At 45.8% G+C, this 21,239-nt stretch overlaps 1 protein-coding gene and 1 long non-coding RNA gene across 4 annotated transcripts in view; one reads left to right on the plus strand and one right to left on the minus strand.

The window, feature by feature from the left end:
- The window catches only part of LOC149984700 (uncharacterized), a 39,373-nt gene extending 25,137 nt beyond the window's left edge, over positions 1–14,236 (minus strand). The window contains exon 1 of the long non-coding RNA XR_016494842.1: positions 13,996–14,236. This is a non-coding gene — a long non-coding RNA (uncharacterized LOC149984700). The remainder of the gene's footprint in view (positions 1–13,995) is intronic.
- LOC110504643 (interleukin-1 receptor accessory protein-like 1-B) overlaps positions 1–21,239 on the plus strand; it is a 455,299-nt gene that overhangs the window by 312,143 nt on the left and 121,917 nt on the right. For all 3 annotated transcript variants that reach the window (XM_036975074.2, XM_036975075.2, XM_036975072.2), the window contains exon 6: positions 559–633. In XM_036975074.2, the coding sequence (XP_036830969.1) occupies positions 559–633 (75 nt within the window). The remainder of the gene's footprint in view (positions 1–558; positions 634–21,239) is intronic.

The following is a 21,239-nucleotide window of genomic DNA, read 5'->3' on the forward strand; positions in this document are numbered from 1 at the left end:
TCTGTCTCCCTCTCTCTGTCTATCCCTCTCTCAGTCTCCCTCTCTCTGTCTCCTTCTCTCTGTCTCCCTCTCTCTGTCTCCCTCTCTCTGTCTCCCTCTCTCTGTCTCCTTCTCTCTGTCTCCCTCTCTCTGTCTCCCTCTCTCTGTCTCCCTCTCTCTGTCTATCCCTCTCTCAGTCTCCCTCTCTCTGTCTCCTTCTCTCTGTCTCCCTCTCTCTGTCTCCCTCTCTCTGTCTCCCTCTCTCGGTCTCCCTCTCTCTGTCTTCCTCTCTCTGTCTCCTTCTCTCTGTCTCCCTCTCTCTGTCTCCCTCTCTCTGTCTTCCTCTCTCTGTCTCTCTCTCTCTGTCTCCCTCTCTCTGTCTCCCTCTCTCGGTCTCCCTCTCTCTGTCTATCCCTTTTACTGTATCTTTACTCTTACTAAGTGAGCCTATATGACTTTTGTCTATGCCTTTAAAAAAGCAAGGTTCAGTAGCAGTATGGTGGTGTTGACAATGCCATGGCATTCTCATGTTTGTGAGTGACATCTAACATGTCTAAACTGTGTGTTTCTTTGTTCCAGCCCCTCTGACTGACAAGCCACCGAAGATCCTTTATCCTTCTGAGAACAAGATCAGCAACATGGAGCTACAGCTAGGTAAGAGCTAGAGCTCTGCTACACGACTTGAGCCTTACAGGCCCCGACATTATACATCAGGTTAAGACTGGGTAGAAGCTGTTTTTTTTCATCAATAACTAGGATACGGGCAGGGCTCGGGTATCACTAAATTAATCACTAACATATTGAAGCTGAGCCATTTGCTCGTGCTCTGCTGCGCAGTACAGTCATATCTGACTAAGATCATAACATGGTGTCAGAAGTGCTTCAACCTTGTCAAATATAAGACAGGAGAGATTATTTTACAGTTTTGTCGGGATTTAGAGTGTCTCGTCATTGAGCAAAGCAGCCCAAGCGGAGCAGTTGCTATGGATACTCACAGATCCAAACCATGTGCAAAGCGCATGCAGAGCAAACTCCAAGCAATAAGTGAGTGACAGAGAGAGAGGAGCAGCTAATTACTAACAGAGGAAGTTATTTCAGATTTTGTGTTTGGGGCTGGGCCACGCCTTAAATTTGGCAGAAGCAATCAGGCCTGGGTAGGGTAGGGCAGGAGCTTGGGATTTATTCCCTCTTCGTCATCAGTAGGAGCTTTGTGTGTGTGTGTGTGTGTGTGTGTGTGTGTGTGTGTGTGTGTGTGTGTGTGTGTGTGTGCGTACGTGCGTGCGTGCGTGCGTGTTTATGTGTGTGTGTCAAATCAAATACAATTTTATTGGTCGCATACACATATTTAGCAGATGTTATTGCGGGTGTAGCGAAGTGCATGGGTTCCTAGCTCCAACAAAGTGTGTGTGTGCGTGTGCGTGTGTGGGTGTGCGTGCGTACGATCCTCTGTATGTTAGCATCTACAGTATGTCTATTTCCTCTGTGGTGCTGTATACAGATATAGGATGTCATTTGAGCCAGTTTGCTACAGCAGAAAAATAGTCCTGCAGCAAATGTGAATTATTATGTGGATTATAATGAATGGATAAAGAACATGTTTTATACATTTTTCATTGGTGCAAATCAAGTCTGACATTTTAAAGTGGAAATGATCATCTTTAGAAGTAATTTAAATGATCAACAACAGAAGAATTAAATGAACATCCTACATCTGTACTAGAGTGTGAAAGAAAGAACAAAACTGCATCTCTAAATGACTGAAAAGTGATGAATTCACAGATCCTCTTAGACTGTAACCTCCCTGCTTATCAGACAGATTGATGATGACAGTTTTAACTCTGGTAGAAGAACACAGACACTGTAAAAAAAAAATTATGTGTATAGAAATGCTGCTGTTTCCTCAACGATATCGGCTCCATATGGTGCCAGTGTTGTGTAGCGTGGTTGTCCACATGGAGAGGAGGTGGCTTACAATACTGCAGATTGTCTTTGTTGACAGGGGTCAGGGTGGCCCGAGGTACGTGCATTTGTGTGTGTGTGTTTGCTCCACAGAGTGCTTTGGAGACAATACCACTCTTGTCTTTAGTGTTTTGTTGTTATCAGGGATACACGTGGGTTATTGGTAGCTCACACAGGGAGATCACTCTAGAAAGGACAAAATGACAATATGTGATGACATGTCTGTAAACAATCCAATGAGGTGCAGAAGTCAGAAGGATGTATCAATTGGGGGAGGAAGCAGAGCAACCTGAGCGCATCAAGGGTAAGATACCTTTAATTATTGTGCATGTTTAAATAGAGGGAACTTCACAATAAAAAATATGTATTTGTGTAGGAACCTCTAAAGAAGGAACTGAGCAATTGTTAGCTCTGCTGATTGTGAACATTCTGTGCAACTCCCAGTGCGTGTTTACTGTGAACACTAAGGCTGTACCCGCTTTAAGTTACAGTTTCACACAGTGGTCTAGTAGGCTACTGTGGCTATTTGGTCATAATGTAAGTCTACCAGAGTGGCCTACCATCAAAAACAATGGAGAAAATGCATCCCATAATGTTTTAACATGGAAATAGCTGTTCTATCATTCAGTCTACAGTAGCAGCCAATGTGTAGTGAGACTTTTTAATAAAACATGCAGAGCTTGACATTAACCTGTTTATCCACTTGTCCTTCAGACAAGGAGGTGACTGGGAATGTTGTTGTGGTGTTTGATGCAAGAAACCACTTTACAAAGTAAAATGTATAAATTTTCCCATAACATTATAGCCTATTGGCTATTTAGCTTCTTCAAGCCTGTTTAAGAATACAACACTGCCCCTTTAAGACAAAAAAAATCTCTTTACCCTACTCACTTTTTAAAGATGTCTAGAAATGTAAATGTTGTCTGCTCTTGTAGGCAACAAGCACTTACCCATTGCTGACTACAAATTATCGATAACTGGGCTAATAACTCACTAACTAGCAGAGGATATGAACAAATGTGCACACGTGTCTACATGCAGCTCTCGTGTTGATCTCAAAACAAGCACATCTACTTACAACCGCTAATGCTGTAAACACAGTCCAGTTCAAAGTGAATGGTACAAATCCATATATGGCAATGGTCTATTTACATATAGGCCTACTGCATGTCTAATTGTTTATGCTGCACCAGTCTGTGTAGATTACGGCCAGAGTCGTGCATGTAAATGCAATAGAATCCTACAGCGCTACCATGCATTCTGCCAACAACAAAATCTCTTGCATAGTTAGTTTTGCATACTAAGTCTTGCATAGTTTGTTTTGTTTTGGTATGTTACATTTAAAGTGGCTACTATTGCGTTTTTTTCGATCACAATTCCCACAGCAAAGGGAAACGTTGATAGTGTTAACTAAGGGGGGAAACTCTAGAAAGTTGATTTTAGTTAAGTATCGTGCTTCTCTGCGCAGGCTGATCTTTTTTCTGCTCAGCAGTTCCAGGGAGCTGTGAACCCACGCACTCGCTCAGCTTAGAGGGAACATTGCCCTGAACTTATTCAATTTTGCTCTTACAGCCTGAATTCAAAATGGATTCAATATATGTTTTTTCTTACCCATCTACACACAATACCCTATAATGACAAAGTGAAAACATGTTTTTAGAAATGTTTGCAATTATTAAATACAGAAATATATAACTTAGTTAAGTATTCACATCCCTGAGTCAATACTTTGTAGAAGCACCTTTGGCAGTGATTACAGCTGTGAGTCTTTCTGGGTAAGTCTCTAAGAGCTTTGCACACCTGGATTGTACAATATTTGCACATTATTCTTTCAAATTATTCTAGCTCTGTCGAGTTGGTTGTTGAAGGTGACATTTTTAGGGCTTGCCATCCTGTAATTAGGCCGCTCAGGAACACTCAATGTCGTCTTGGTAAGCAACTCCAGTGTAGATTTGGCATTTGTGCTTTATGTCATTGTCTTGCTGAAATTGAATTAATCTCCCAGTGTCTGATGGAAAGTAGTGTGATCCAGGTTTTCCACCAGGATTTTGCCTGTGTTTAGCCTGTGTTTGTGTTTTTCCGTTTCTTTTTATCCTAAAAAATGTCCTTATCCTTGCCGATGACAAGCATACCTATATCATGATCCAGCCACCACCATGCTTGAAACTATGGAAAGTGGTACTCAGTGATGTGTTGTGTTGAATATGCCCCAAACGTAACACTTTGTATTCAGGACATTAACCTGTTGGATCACTAGGGGCGCTATTTCATTTTTGGATAAAAAACGTTCCCGTTTTAAGCGCGATATTTTGTCACGAAAAGATGCTCGACTATGCATATTCTTGACAGTTTTGGAAAGAAAACACTCTGAAGTTTCAGAATCTGCAAAGATATTGTCTGTAAGTGCCCCAGAACTCATTCTACAGGCGAAACCAAGATGAAACGTCAAACAGGAAATGAGCAGAATTTCTGAAGCTCTGTTTTCTAATGTCTCCTTATATGGCTGTGAATGCGACAGGAATAAGTTTCCCCAAGATGTCGGCAGCATTGTGACGCATTTGTAGGCATATCATTGGAAGATTGACCATAAGAGACTACATTTTCCAAGTGTCCGCCTGGTGTGCTGCGTCGAAATTGGTGCGCAAAGCCAGCTGCCAGTATTTTTCCATTTGATTGAGAGGAGAAACCATGCTTCCACGAACGATATATCATCGAAAAGATATGTGAAAAACACCTTGAGGATTGATTCTAAACCACGTTTGCCATGTTTTCAGTCGATATTATGGAGTTAATTTGGAAAAAAGTTCGCGTTTTGAGGACTGAATTTTTCATTTGCTATCTAACTGAGAGTCTCCTCATTGAAAACATCCGAAGTTCTTCAAAGGTAAATTATTTTATTTTAAGGATTGTATGTTTTTGTTGAAATGTTGCGTGCTGGATGCTAACGCTAATGCTAACGCTAAATGCTACGCTAGCTAGCTACTTTTACACAAATGATTGTTTTCCTATGGTTGAGAAGCATATTTTGAAAATCTGAGATGACAGTGTTGTTTACAAAAGGCTAAGCTTGAGAGATGGCATATTTATTTCATTTAATTTGCGATTTTCATGAATAGTTAACGTTGTGTTATGCTAATGAGCTTGCTGATAGATATACACAATCCTGGATACAGGGGTTTTTTCATAGCTAAACGTGACGCACAAAACGGAGCGATTTGTCCTAAACAAATAATCTTTCAGGAAAAACTGAACATTTGCTATCTGAGAGTCTCCTCATTGAAAACATCTGAAGTTCTTCAAAGGTAAATTATTTTATTTGAATGCTTTTCTGTTTTTTTGTGTAAATGTTGCCAGCTGAATGCTAATGCTAAATGCTACGCTAAATGCTACGTTAGCCATCAATACTGTTACACAAATGCTTGTTTTGCAATGGTTGAGAAGCATATTTTGAAAATCTGAGATGACAGTGTTGTTAACAAAAGGCTAAGCTTGAGAGCTAGCATATTTATTTCATTTCATTTGCGATTTTCATGAATAGTTAACGTTGCGTTATGGTAATGAGCTTGAGTCTGTATTCACGATCCCGGATCCGGGATGGGGAGATCAGAAAGGTTAAGTAAATTTTATTGACCATAACCTGTTGTTTAAAAAACGTATGTGCTATGGCTTTTCAACCTCTGCCACATCGTGGATTCAGAGCTATGTATCTAATAGAACTCAAAGGGTTTTCTTTAATGGAAGCGTCTCTCATGTCAAACATGTAAAGTGTGGTGTACCTCAGGGCAGCTCTCTAGGCCCTCTACTCTTTTCTATTTTTACCAATGACCTGCCACTGGCGTTAAACAAAGCATGTGTGTCCATGTATGCTGATGATTCAACCATATAAGCATCAGCAACCACAGCTAATGAAGTCACTGAAACCCTTACCAAAGAGTTGCAGTCTGTTTTGGAATGGGTGTCCAGTAATAAACTGGTCTTGAACATATCTAAAACTAAGAGCATTGTATTTGGAACCAATCATTCCTTAAGTTCTAGACCTCAGCGGAATCTGGTAATGAATGGTGTGGCTGTTGAACAAGTTGAGGAGACTAAATTACTTGGCGTTACCTTAGATTGTAAACTGTCATGGTCAAAACATATAGTTTCAATGGTTGTAAAGATGGGGAGAGGTCTAGCCGTAATAAAGAGATTCTCTGCTTTTTTGACACCACTCTCCAAAAAGAAAGTTCTGCAGGCTCTAGTTTTGTCTAATGTTGATTATTGTCCAGTCGTATGGTCCAGTGTTGCAAGGAAAGACCTTGTTAAGCTGCAGCTGGCCCAGAACAGCGACACGTCTTGCTCTTCATTGTAATCAGAGGGCTGACATATATATACTATGCATACCAGTCTCTCTTGGCTAAGAGTTGAGGAGAGACTGACTGCATCACTTCTTATATTTGTAAGAAACATTAATGTGTTGAAAATCCCAAATGATTTGCATAGTCAATTTACACACAGCTCTGACACACACACTTAAACCACCAGACATGTCACCAGGGGTCTCTTCAGTCCCCAAATCCAGAACAAATTCAAGAAAGTGTACAGTATTATATAGAGCCCTTATTGCATAACATTTCCTTCCATCTCATATTGCTCAAATCAACAGCAAACCTGGTTTAAAAAAAACAGATAAAGCAACACCTCAGGTCACAACGCCCCTCCCCTATTTGACCGACATAGTTTGTGTGTATGTATTGATAGGTAGGCTACATGTGTCTTTTTAAAAATGTATATAGTTCTGTCCTTGAGCTGTTCTTGTCTAATAATGTTCTGTATTATGTCATTCTGTATTATGTTTCATGTTTTGTGTGGACCCCAGGAAGAGTAGCTGCTGCTTGTGTAACAGCTAATGGGGATCCTAATAAAATACCAAAGGGACATTTTTATTTCAACCCTTCTACCAAGGCATAGGAAAAGCTCCCTGGTCTTTGTGGTTAAATCTGTGTTGAAAGTCACCGCTCGACTGAGGGACCTGTGCGGCGTACAAAGACGAGGTAGTCATTCACAAATGATGTTAAACACTATCATTGTAATTATGTCATCATTGTTATTATGTTATCATTGTTATTATGTCATCATTGTTATTATGTCATCATTGTTATTATGTCATCATTGTTATTATGTTATCATTGTTATTATGTCATCATTGTTATTATGTCATCATTGCACACAGAGTGAGTCCATGTATTATGTGACTTGTTTAGGCTTGCCATAACAAAGGGGTGGAATAATTATTGACTCAACACATTTCAGCTTTTCATATTTAATTAATTATTTTTTTAAATCGAAAATCAATGTTTCACTTTGACATTATGGGGTATTGTGTATAGGCCAGTGACACAAAATCTCAATTTAATACATTTAGAATTCAGGCTGTAACACAACAAAATGTGTGAAAATCAAGGGGTGTGAATACTTTCTGAAGGCTCTGTACATTCAAAAAAATATGTTGTTTTCTTTGTGTTGCCTCAGGGCAACGTTGTGTAGTTAATCTCATTTGTTTGTTGCCTTAGGGCAACGTTGTGCAGTTAGGCTACTTTTAAGGTCAATATCATGCTCAATGAAAGATATGTAATTTGATGTAAAATTATGGCCTTGGTCAATGTTTTTGCCAACGTATCCACTGACATTCACAGGCAATGAACACAGGAACATTCTATGAGCGAAAGGAGCCTAATTGAGCAGGAAGCATCATACCCTTTCGATAGTGAGGACAGTCACAGCTAGGAAGAATGGGCCACAGAATCAGATTGTGAGATATATATAGTTTTGCATTTTGTATTATTGATACATTAGCAAAATCCTCAATCTTCCAAAAAAAATAGGATGACATATAAAAAAAATAATAACCAATATGTGTGCAGTAGAAGATTCATTTAACCACTATTTCAGCCATGTCCAAAACCTTAACCCTTAACTTTACGAGATGTGAAACCCCCAGCCCAATTCAAGTGTTTTTGGTTTCATTTTTACGTAAATGAAGTTAGGTAACAATGTCTCAACTTAAACGTCCAAAAATGATGTTCACCTTTACTTCACCCATAGACGTTTGGGGAAAACGTGATACCTTGTTGCGCTCACATCTGTGGTTGACCAAGGGTGAATAGGCTACCATCAATGGACTGACAGACATGCAATCTAGTACACACAACACACACACACACTCACACAAACACACACCAATTTGACATTTAAGTCATTTAGCAGACACTCTTATCCAGAGCGATGTACAGTTAGTTTATTAACCTTAACATATCTAGGTGGGACAACCACATATCTCAGTCATAGTTAGTCAATCATTCATCAATGAAGTAGGTATTAGCAAAGTCAGAGCTAGTAGGGGTCAAGTGTGAGTTATAGTTTAGTTCATGAAAGTTTATTTTTTTGGAGGGGGTGCGGGGGGGGGGGGGTGCTGTGGGATTATTTAAGATACTCTTTTAAGATTAGGGTTTTAGATGTTTTCAAAAGATGAGTAGGGACTCTGCTGTCCTAGCTTCAGGGGGAAACTGGTTCCAGCATTGGGGTACCAGGACAGAGAACAGCTTGGACTGGGCTGAGTGGGAGCTGCCCTCCTGTAGGGGTGGGAGACCCTGGCCAAGAGACCAGAGATGTCAGAATGGAGTACTCGGGTTGGAGCGTAGGGTTTGAGCAGAGAAAGAGGGGCGGTTCCTCTTACTGCTCCGTAGGCAAGTACCATGGTCTTGTATGGGATGCGAGCATCGACTGGAAGCCAGTGGAGTGTGAGGAGGAGTGGGTTGACATGGGAAGATTTGGCAAGGAACACAAGGCTGGCTGAAGCGTTCTGAATAAGTTGCAGGGGTATGATGGCACAAGCAGGGAGCCCTGCCAACATCAATTTGCATTAGTCCAGAGTGCCTGGATTAGGACCTGCGACTCTTCCTGTTTGAGTGTTGTACTTTACGGATGTTGTAGAGCAGGGGTGTAAAACTCATTCCATGGAGGGCCTAGTGTCTGCTTGTTTTAGTTTTTTTCCTTTCAACTAAGACCTAGACAACCATGTGAGGGGAGTTCTTTAATTCATCAATCAAGTACAAGGAAGGAGCAAAAACCCGCAGACACTCAGCCCTCCATGGAATGATTTTGACACATGTTGTAGAGCATGAACCTGCAGAAGCAGGTCACTGCTTTGATGTTTGCAGAGAACGACAGGGTGTTGCCCAGGGTCATGCCAAGGTTCTTTGCACTCTGGTAGCGGGACACCGTGGAGTTTTCAACCATGATGGAGAGGCCTTGGAGCATGCAGGCCTTCCCCGGAGGAAGAGCAGCTCCATCTTGTCGATGTTGAGCTTGAGGTGGTGGGCCATCATCCAAGCTGAGATATATGCCAGGCACACAGTGGTACGTTTTGCTACCTTGTGTGTCAGAAGGGGGGAAGGAGAAAAAGAGTTGAGTGTCATCCGCAAAGCAATGATAGGAGAGACCACGTGAGGACATAACAGAGCCGAGTGACTTGGTGTATAGCGAAAAGAGGAGAGGGCCTATAACCAAGCCCTGGGGGACACCTGTAGTGAGAGTATTTGGTGCAGACACAGATCCTCTCCAAGTCACCTGGTAGGAGCAGCCTGCCAGGTAGGATGCAATCCAAGTGTGTGCAGACCCTGAGAAGCCCAACCCTGATAGGGTGGAGAGGAAGGTCTGATGGTTCATGGTGTCGAAGGCAGCGGATGGACGTAGTAGGATGAGAACAGAGGAGAGAGAGTCAGCTTTGGTAGTGTGTAGAGCCTCAAATGTTTTGGAAAGAAGGGATACCGGTCTGTAGTTTTTGATGTCAGAGGGGTCGGGTGTTGGTTTCTTGAGAAGAGGAGCGACTCAGGCCATTTTGAAGTCAGATGGGATGCAGCCAGTGGTCAGGGATGCGTTGATGAGGGAAGTGATGAATGGAAGAAGGCCTCCAGAGATGGTCTGGAGAAGGGAGCAGAGGATGGGGTCGAGCAGGCAGCCAGACCTCACTAGTCCCAGGATTTCATCTGGAGAAATAGGTCAAAGCGTAGGGTAGTTCTGTGTGAGTGGACTCTATAGTCAGAGTGAATGAGGAGTGGATGTTGTCAATCTTCTTTTCGAAGTGGTTGACAAAGTCGTCCGCAGAGAGGGATGAGGGGGAGGGGATGGAGGATTAAGGAAGGAGCAGAAGGTGGAAAATAGTTTCCTAGGGTTAGTTACATTTAGAGTGATAGAAAGTGGCTTTAGCAGCGGATACAGAAGAAGAGAAGGTAGAGAGGAGGGAGTGTAAGGATGATAGGTCATCCAGAAGGCCATTTTCACTCAGCTGCCCTCAGTCCTGTTCTGTAAGCTTGCAATGAGTCACTTAGCTATGGAGTAGGAGGGGAGGGTCGAGCCAGGCGGGAGAAAAGGGGACAGTGCGAATCATAGGATGTGGAAAGGGAGGATAGTAAGATCTAAGAGGCAGAATCTGGAGACAGGAGGCAGAAGGATTTAGCAGAAGGGAGATATGATAGGATAGAAGATGAGAGAGAGAGCAAAGATTGTGACAGCGCATGACCATCTGGGTAGGGGCTGCGTGGCCAGGGTTGGAGGAGAGGGAGACAGAAAATAAAAACAAAGTAGTGATCAGAGACCTGGAGGGGGGTTGCAGTGAGATTAGTTGACGAACAGCCTCTAGTAAAGATGAGGTAAAGTGTATTGCCTGCCTTGTGAGTGGGAGGGGACTGGGAAAAGGTGAGGTAAAGTGTATTGCCTGCCTTGTGAGTGGGAGGGGACTGGGAAAGGGTGAGGTAAAGTGTATTGCCTGCCTTGTGAGTGGGAGGGGACTGGGAAAAGGTGAGGTAAAGTGTATTGCCGGCCTTGTGAGTGGGAGGGAACTGGGAAAGGGTGAGGTAAAGTGTATTGCCTGCCTTGTGAGTGGGAGGGAACTGGGAAAGGGTGAGGTAAAGTGTATTGCCTGCCTTGTGAGTGGGAGGGGACTGGGAAAAGGTGAGGTAAAGTGTATTGCCTGCCTTGTGAGTGGGAGGGGACTGGGAAAGGGTGAGGTAAAGTGTATTGCCTGCCTTGTGAGTGGGAGGGGACTGGGAAAAGGTGAGGTAAAGTGTATTGCCGGCCTTGTGAGTGGGAGGGGACTGGGAAAAGGTGAGGTAAAGTGTATTGCCGGCCTTGTGAGTGGGAGGGGACTGGGAAAAGGTGAGGTAAAGTGTATTGCCGGCCTTGTGAGTGGGAGGGGACTGGGAAAGGGTGAGGTAAAGTGTATTGCCGGCCTTGTGAGTTGGAGGGGACTGGGAAAAGGCGAGGTCAAAAAAAAAAGCAAAGAAGGGAAAGAGAGAGTTGGAAATAAATTAATCGAAGGCAGATATCAGAAAGTTGAAGTAGCCCAGTACGAAGAGTGGTGAGCCATTGTCAGGAAATTAGTTTTTAAAGGTCACTGAGGAAATCTCTAATGGCACCTGGTGGGCAGTAATTTACAGTGTTAAGCTTGACTGGACAACTGACACTGACAACATGGAATTCAAATGACGAGATGGTAGGGAGAAAAGAGAAAATCTCCACTTAGGACAAATTAGCAGCTCTGTCACACCAGATGCTCTCGGACTATGAGAGAAAACATAGTCAAATGCGAGAGCAGCTGGAGTAGCACGGTTTTTTGGGGTGATCCATGTCTCCGTCAGGGCCAAAAAGTCTAGGGACTGAAGGGCAGCATAGGCTGAGATGAACTCGGGCGAGCCTGACCGCAGATCAGCAGTTTCATACGTTGCCGTAGACCAGGAATTCCACATGGGTTGTGCATGCAGGGGACACTAAATTAGGGTTGCAGCCAAGGGGTGGGGAGAATCTGTAAAGCCTACAGTGAGAGGAGCGAACAGGTATAGAAAACACACACATACAGTAATTGCCTAAACTACAAAAGAGCTAAATGAGATAATCTGAAAATAACTAGGTGAGATACTAAAGTGAGAGAGTGAAGCCTTCCTCTCCTTCCTTCCTCTTTGTTTCGGCGATAGTTTTCACGACGAGACCGCCGCAGACACTGAATACCAAAACCACAATAGTCCCAAATTGCCCTGCCCCTTAATCCTGGTTGATGTGTCAACAATCCTCTGCAAGTTATGAGCAGTCAGCAGTTCACACACCAAGTAGGCTACTGGGAAGACAGGCAACACTAAAAGTAGATGTCCCTAGCTAGCAAAAAGACAGTACTAGACAACAACTGATTATACTTATCACTCCTGGAGATATCAGGAGTCCTCCAGCTATCAGTTGAAACACACACACACACACACACACACACGCACACACACGTATATGCCTGTGTGAGTGTGTGCATACTGTATGTGTATGGTGTTGATGCAGTGAGTCCACAGGGCTCCCAGCAGAGTTAGTGAAACTCAGAGACACCGAGGTAAATATTTTACAACCTGACTCCGTTTAGTTTTTCTCACACAATTTTACAGAGCAGGGAAGAAGAATCCTCTCCCTCCAGACGCTCTTCTCTTTTATTTAGTTTTATTTATTTATTCTCCTCTTTCTTAATATTTGTCAAGTCATGCCCCTAGCAGTTTTATGGAACTATATGGCAGATTTACTGTGGGGAGCCAGCAGCACTGAGGTCATTCCTGATGGAGAGATGGAGGAAAGTGAGAGAGGGAGGGAGAGGTGTAGGTAGAGATAAAAAAGAGAAAGAGGAGAGAGGGAGAGAGAAATAAAGAGAAAATGGATCGAGAGACAGAGAGGGAGAGAGAGGGAGAGAGATAGAGCAGGTAGCTGTTACGGAGGCAATAGGAAGAGAGGAAGGCATAGAAGGAAGGAGGGATTGGAGGGATGGAAGGAGTAAGTGAGGGATACATCTGCAGAGAGAGAGAGAGAAGAGAGAGAGAGAGAGGGGAGAGAGAGAGAGAGAGAGAGAGAGAGAGAGAGAGAAGAGAGAGAAGAGAGAGAGAGGGGGAGAGAGAGAGAGGAGAGAGAGAGAAAGAGAGAGAGAGGGAGAGAGAAGAGAAAGGAGAGAGAAGAGAGAGAGAGAGAGGAGAGAGAGGAGAGAGAAGAGAGAGAGAGAAGAGAGAGGAGAGAGAGAAGAGAGAGAGAAGAGAGAGAGAGAGAGGAGAGAGAAGAGAGAGGAGAGAGAGAAGAGAGAGAGAAGAGAGAGAGAGAGAGAGAGAGAGAGAGGAGAGAGAAGAGAGAGAGAGAGAAGAGAGAGAAGAGAGAAGAGAGAGAGAGCGAGAGAGCTGCCAGGAAATACTGCCCACTTTATCTACTCGGCCAACCTGCTGGCCAACGTAGCTCTAACCTAGCCACTATATAGCTTTAAAAACACACTGACATACTCATTATAGATAGGTACACACACCTGTAAAGCTGGAAGCGGTGTTATATTGCATGGGAGATGACTTGGCTACGACCACCTTACAGTTAATGGAGTTGTGATTGTACTCTACATTACTAGCTGTATTATGCACTGTAAAGTGTTTGCTGTGAATATTACAGTTTCTTACAGGTAGCTTGGTGCCGGGTAAAATTCTGTATTTAATAATACAGTACACCTACAGTAATATCAATACAGTATCAAAGCAAGTTGGCTGCTAGACGGTGTTCACACATTACAGCATGTTAATTAAGAATTTTAGGCCTTAACAAAGGCTTCCAAACTGTCAGTGACTACAGGGCAAAACAGATCAAAAGGATGTGTCAAAATGCTCAACCGTTTAAGGTTTAAGACTTGCAGCCACTACAATCTGTCCCCTGTACATTTAAAACTTAATGGAGCACTATAACCACATACTGTAGGAGTTCAATTGGAACAGCATTCTCACTCACAGGCTCAACAAATACAGCCTCTTAAAAGGATAAAATATGTTATTAAACAACAATGCCATGCGCCCACTAGTGGTCAAAAAGTGTTTTGTCACGCCAAAGATACGATACAGTACCATTGGAAATACAGACATTTTCCCAAAATGCACCATTATTTACATTATACTGAAGATAATAGCTAAAATGACCGTATACATGACAGTTTTCCATTAGTGTACCCTCTTCCCTTCACCACTACTGTACCTGCAGCAGCAGATACACAGCCCCCTCCTCTTCCCCCAGGGCTGAGTTGATGCAGTCCATCCCTCCATTGAAGGAATCTGGGGAGTGATTCATGCTGTGACGTCTCGGTGTAGCATCCGTCATCCTTGGAGACATTCCATTGGGAGGGAGTGGGACACACTGTCACACACCTTTTGTGATGTTCCCTCAGGGCGATATGTCCTGGATTCACTGTCCCAGAGGAGGGGAGTGAGAGATTCACACTCGCTTACGCAGCAGTCCACCCGGAGCGACACCCACACACACACACACACATTCTTTGCATCATTAGCAGTGGGAGTGAGTGGGTCACACACACGCTTACGGTGCAGTCCTCTCTAAGCATGGGATAATTGTCCCTGATAGAGGGTTTTACTGTACTGGCCCCCAAATCCAGCAGATGGGAGCACTCTAGTGGAAAGAAATTAGACTCCATTATTTCACAGGCCAGGCTCCATAAACACATGACAGCAGTAAAAAGGACTGTATCTGGCAGCTCGGTCATACATTTTACACACACACACACATTAACACACTGATGCACATACGTTTACTAGCGGATACACACAAACACACACACACACACACAGATGCACATACTTTTACTAGCGGAGACACACACACACACACACACATTGATGATACACATGCTATGGCATTCATCAGACATATACTTTGCTGACTACCCTGGTTTCCACTGTGCTTTACTGGCGGATCTGTGACATAGAGGGAGAACCACAGACACACACACATTCCTCCCTGACACACACAACACTCTAAGCTTAAAACACTAGAGCTTTGATCTGCTACAGGAGGGTTCGGCAACAGGCGGCCCCACAGGACAACCCGTCCCGCAAGTGATAAATACAAATGTTTATGATTGTAGTTATTTGTATATATTTTTTTTTTACAAAAATCCCAAGGAACTCAGCAAAAAAAATGTGTTTCATTTGGGAAATATAGTATTCCCATGAATAAGAACAGAGACGTGATCGTGTCTCGATTTAACTATGTTCAGGCCCCCCAACCATCCGCTACGAAATAATAATCTAGTTACCGAGCTCTGTGCTACAGTATAGATTATCTCTCTCTCTCTCTCTCTCTCTCTCTCTCTCTCTCTCTCTCTCTCTCTCTCTCTGTCTCTCTGTCTCTCTCTCTCTCTCTCTCTCTCTCTCTCTCTCTCTCTCTCTCTCTCTCTCTCTACCCATGTGATGTAAGCAACAATCTCCCACTGTGCTGCACTGCCGTCCTTCCAGTGGGAGGAGACCACATCTGTACAACAACGTTCTGTGATTAACAACACAACTGCTGTGAGGAGACTGAAAGGTCCCTGATGTTCAGTAGGACTATTCTGTTTGATGGTGCTACTATCGTACAAGACAATATATTGCAAACCCATGATGATTTTGTGGTATGAAATGACTGATCCTCTCCTATACCTGTATAAGCATGGCCCTCTCCTTTATAAGTCTTCTACCCTACCCTGGCCCTCTCCTTTATAAGTCCTCTACTCTACCCTGGCCCTCTCCTTTATAAGTCCTCTACTCTACCCTGGCCCTCTCCTTTATAAGTCCTCTACCCTGGCCCTCTCCTTTATAAGTCTTCTACCCTACCCTGGCCCTCTCCTTTATAAGTCCTCTACCCTGGCCCTCTCCTTTATAAGTCCTCTACTCTACCCTGGCCCTCTCCTTTATAAGTACTCTACCCTGGCCCTCTCCTTTATAATTCCTCTACCCTGGCCCTCTCCTTTATAAGTCCTCTACCCTGGCCCTCTCCTTTATAAACCCTCTACCCTGGCCCTCTCCTTTATAAGTCCTCTACCCTGGCCCTCTCCTTTATAAGTCCTCTACTCTACCCTGGCCCTCTCCTTTATAAGTCCTCTACCCTGGCCCTCTCCTTTATAAGTCCTCTACCCTGGCCCTCTCCTTTATAAACCCTCTACCCTGGCCCTCTCCTTTATAAACCCTCTACCCTGGCCCTCTCCTTTATAAGTCCTCTACCCTGGCCCTCTCCTTTATAAGTCCTCTACTCTACCCTGGCCCTCTCCTTTATAAGTCCTATACCCTGGCCCTCTCCTTTATAAACCCTCTACCCTGGCCCTCTCCTTTATAAACCCTCTACCCTGGCCCTCTCCTTTATAAGTCCTCTACCCTGGCCCTCTCCTTTATAAACCCTCTACCCTGGCCCTCTCCTTTATAAACCCTCTACCCTGGCCCTCTCCTTTATAAGGCCTCTACCCTGGCCCTCTCCTTTATAAGTCCTCTACTCTACCCTGGCCCTCTCCTTTATAAACCCTCTACCCTGGCCCTCTCCTTTATAAGTCCTCTACCCTGGCCCTCTCCTTTATAAACCCTCTACCCTGGCCCTCTCCTTTATAAACCCTCTACCCTGGCCCTCTCCTTTATAAGCCCTCTACCCTGGCCCTCTCCTTTATAAACCCTCTACCCTGGTCCTCTCCTTTATAAGTCCTCTACCCTGGCCCTCTCCTTTATAAGTCCTCTACCCTGGCCCTCTCCTTTATAAACCCTCTACCCTGGCCCTCTCCTTTATAAACCCTCTACCCTGGCCCTCTCCTTTATAAGTCCTCTACCCTGGCCCTCTCCTTTATAAACCCTCTACCCTGGCCCTCTCCTTTATAAACCCTCTACCCTGGCCCTCTACTTTATAAGGCCTCTACCCTGGCCCTCTCCTTTATAAGTCCTCTACTCTACCCTGGCCCTCTCCTTTATAAACCCTCTACCCTGGCCCTCTCCTTTATAAGTCCTCTACCCTGGCCCTCTCCTTTATAAGTCCTCTACCCTGGCCCTCTCCTTTATAAACCCTCTACCCTGGCCCTCTCCTTTATAAACCCTCTACCCTGGCCCTCTCCTTTATAAGTTCTCTACCCTGGCCCTCTCCTTTTTAAACCCTCTACCCTGGCCCTCTCCTTTATAAACCCTCTACCCTGGCCTTCTCTGTCATGTACTGTCATGTTGTGTCTTGTCTCTGTCCTTTCCCTTCACCCTGTCTCCCTCTGCTGGTCGTTGTTAGGTTACCTTTTCTCCCCCGCTTTCCCCCAGCTGTTCCTTGTCTCCTCTAACTACCCATTCACCCCGTTTCCCACCTGTTCCCTTTTTCCCTCTGATTAGGTCCCTATATCTCTCTCTGTTTCTGTTCCTGTCCTTGTCGGATTCTTGTTTGTTGTGTTTCATGCCTGAGCCAGACTATCGTCATGTTTGCTGTAACCTTGTCCTGTCCTGTCGGAATCTGCCGGTCTATCTGAGCCTACCTATGTTTGGTTATTAAAGAAGCTCTGTTTAAGTTAGTTCGCTTTTGGGTCCTCATTCACTCCCCATAACAGAAGAATCCGACCAAGAATGGACCCAGCGACTTCGGATCCTCTCCACTCAGCCGTCGGGATCCAGGGAGCGATGCTAGGCAGACACGAGCAGGAAGTGTCTGCTGCTCGACATGCCGTTGAGACCCTGGCCACCCAAGTCTCCAACCTCACAGAACAGGTTCACCATCTCCGCCTCGATCCACCGGCCACTTCCAGGGCTTTCGAATCTCCGGAGCCCAGAATCAATAACCCGCCGTGTTACTCTGGGGAGCCCACTGAATGCCGCTCGTTCCTCACCCAGTGTGATATTGTGTTTTCTCTCCAGCCCAACACTTACTCCAGGAGCACTGCTCGTGTCGCCTACGTCATATCTCTCCTTATTGGACGGGCTCGTGAGTGGGGCACGGCAATCTGGGAGGCAAGGGCTGAGTGTACTAACCAGTATCAAGACTTTAAGGAGGAGATGATACGGGTTTTTGATCGATCTGTTTTTGGGGAGGAGGCTTCCAGGGCCCTGTCTTCCCTATGTCAAGGCAATCGATCCATAACAGACTACTCTATTGAGTTTCGCACTCTTGCTGTCTCCAGTGGCTGGAACGAGCCGGCCTTGCTCGCTCGTCTTCTGGAGGGTTTCCGCGCAGAGGTAAAGGATGAGATTCTCTCCCGGGAGGTTCCTTCCAGCGTGGATTCCTTGATTGAACTTGCTATTCGCATTGAGCGACGGGTTGATCTTCGTCACCGAGCTCGTGGAAAGGAGCTCGCGCTCTCCGTCGCCTCCCTCTCCGCATCACTACCATCTTCCTCTGCCGGCTCGGGTGCTGAGCCCATGCAGCTGGGAGGTATCCGCATCTCGACTAAGGAGAGGGAACGGAGAATCACCAACCGCCTCTGTCTCTATTGCGGTTCCGCTGGTCATTTTGTCACTTCATGTCCAGTAAAAGGCCAGAGCTCGTCAGTAAGCGGAGGGCTACTGGTGAGCGCTACTACTCCTGTCTCTCCTTCAAGATCCTGCACTACCTTGTCGGTCCATCTACGCTGGACCGGTTCGTCAGCTTCCTGCAGTGCCTTAATAGACTCTGGGGCGGAGGGCTGTTTTATGGACGAGACCTGGGCTCGGGAACATGACATTCCTCTCAGACAGTTAAAGGAGCCCACGGCCTTGTTCGCCCTGGATGGTAGTCCTCTCCCCAGGATTCAGCGTGAGACGCTACCTTTAACCCTCACTGTTTCTGGTAATCATAGTGAAACCATTTCTTTTTTAATTTTTCGTTCACCTTTTACACCTGTTGTTTTGGGCCATCCCTGGCTAGTTTGTCATAATCCTTCCATTAATTGGTCTAGTAATTCTATCCTCTCCTGGAACGTCTCTTGTCATGTGAAATGTTTAATGTCTGCTATCCCTCCTGTTTCCTCTGTCTCTTCTTCACAGGAGGAGCCTGGTGATTTGACAGGGGTGCCGGAGGAATATCACGATCTGCGCACGGTGTTCAGTCGGTCCAGGGCCACCTCTCTTCCTCCACACCGGTCGTATGATTGTAGTATTGATCTCCTTCCGGGAACCACCCCCCCCCGGGGTAGACTATACTCTCTGTCGGCTCCCGAACGTAAGGCTCTCGAAGATTATTTGTCTGTAGCTCTTGACGCCGGTACCATAGTCCCCTCCTCCTCTCCCGCCGGAGCGGGGTTTTTTTTTGTCAAGAAGAAGGACGGGTCTCTGCGCCCCTGCATAGATTATCGAGGGCTGAATGACATAACAGTGAAGAATCGTTATCCGCTTCCTCTTATGTCTTCAGCCTTCGAGATCCTGCAGGGAGCCAGGTTTTTCACTAAGTTGGACCTTCGTAACGCTTACCATCTCGTGCGCATCAGGGAGGGGGACGAGTGGAAGACGGCGTTTAACACTCCGTTAGGGCACTTTGAATACCGGGTTCTTCCTTTCGGCCTCGCTAACGCTCCAGCTGTCTTTCAGGCATTAGTCAATGATGTCCTGAGAGACATGCTGAACATCTTTGTTTTCGTTTACCTTGACGATATCCTGATTTTTTCACCGTCACTCCAGATTCATGTTCAGCACGTTCGACGTGTCCTCCAGCGCCTTTTAGAGAATTGTCTTTTTGTGAAGGCTGAGAAGTGCACTTTTCATGCCTCCTCCGTCACATTTCTCGGTTCTGTTATTTCCGCTGAAGGCATTAAGATGGATCCCGCTAAGGTCCAAGCTGTCATTGATTGGCCCGTCCCTAAGTCACGCGTCGAGCTGCAGCGCTTTCTCGGCTTCGCGAACTTCTATCGTCGTTTCATCCGTAATTTCGGTCAGGTGGCAGCTCCTCTCACAGCCCTTACTTCTGTCAAGACGTGCTTTAAGTGGTCCGTTTCCGCCCAGGGAGCTTTTGATCTCCTCAAGAATCGTTTTACATCCGCTCCTATCCTTGTTACACCTGACGTCTCTAGACAGTTCGTTGTCGAGGTTGACGCGTCAGAGGTGGGCGTGGGAGCCATCCTTTCTCAGCGCTCCCTCTCTGACGACAAGGTCCACCCATGCGCGTATTTTTCTCATCGCCTGTCGCCGTCGGAACGTAACTATGATGTGGGTAACCGCGAACTGCTCGCCATCCGGTTAGCCCTAGGCGAATGGCGACAGTGGTTGGAGGGGGCGACCGTTCCTTTTGTCGTTTGGACTGACCATAGGAACCTTGAGTACATCCGTTCTGCCAAACGACTTAATGCGCGTCAGGCGCGTTGGGCGCTGTTTTTCGCTCGTTTCGAGTTCGTGATTTCTTATCGTCCGGGCTCTAAGAACACCAAGCCTGATGCTTTGTCTCGTCTCTTCAGTTCTTCAGTAGCCTCCACTGACCCCGAGGGGATTCTCCCTGAGGGGCGTGTTGTCGGGTTGACTGTCTGGGGAATTGAGAGGCAGGTAAAACAAGCGCTCACTCACACTCCGTCGCCGCGCGCTTGTCCTAGGAACCTTCTTTTCGTTCCCGTTCCTACTCGTCTGGCCGTTCTTCAGTGGGCTCACTCTGCCAAGTTAGCCGGCCACCCTGGCGTTCGGGGTACGCTTGCTTCCATTCGCCAGCGTTTTTGGTGGCCCACCCGGGAGCATGACACGCGTCGTTTCGTGGCTGCTTGTTCGGTCTGCGCGCAGACTAAGTCCGGTAACTCTCCTCCTGCCGGCCGTCTCAGGCCGCTTCCTATTCCCTCTCGACCGTGGTCTCACATCGCCTTAGATTTTGTCACCGGACTGCCTTCGTCAGCGGGGAAGACTGTTATTCTTACGGTTGTCGATAGGTTCTCTAAGGCGGCTCATTTCATTCCCCTTGCTAAGCTTCCTTCTGCTAAAGAGACGGCACAAATCATCATCGAGAATGTTTTCAGAATTCATGGCCTTCCGTCAGACGTCGTTTCGGACAGAGGTCCGCAATTCACGTCTCAATTTTGGAGGGAGTTTTGCCGTTTGATTGGGGCTTCCGTCAGTCTCTCTTCCGGCTTTCACCCCCAGTCTAACGGTCAAGCAGAACGGGCCAATCAGACTATTGGTCGCATCTTACGCAGTCTTTCTTTTCGTAACCCTGCGTCTTGGTCAGAACAGCTCCCCTGGGCAGAATACGCCCACAACTCGCTTCCTTCGTCTGCGACCGGGCTATCTCCTTTTCAGAGTAGCCTCGGGTACCAGCCTCCGCTGTTCTCATCTCAGTTCGCCGAGTCCAGCGTCCCCTCCGCTCAGGCTTTTGTCCAACGTTGCGAGCGCACCTGGAAGAGGGTCAGGTCTGCACTTTGCCGTTATAGGACGCAGACTGTGAGGGCTGCTAATAAGCGTAGAACTAAGAGTCCTAGATATTGTCGCGGTCAGAGAGTTTGGCTCTCCACTCAGAACCTTCCCCTTAAGACGGCTTCTCGCAAGTTGACCCCG

This window comes from Oncorhynchus mykiss, chromosome 3 (genome assembly GCF_057628025.1).
Source record: "Oncorhynchus mykiss isolate SJ-2025 chromosome 3, ASM5762802v1, whole genome shotgun sequence".
Classification (NCBI taxonomy): Eukaryota; Metazoa; Chordata; class Actinopteri; order Salmoniformes; family Salmonidae; genus Oncorhynchus; species Oncorhynchus mykiss.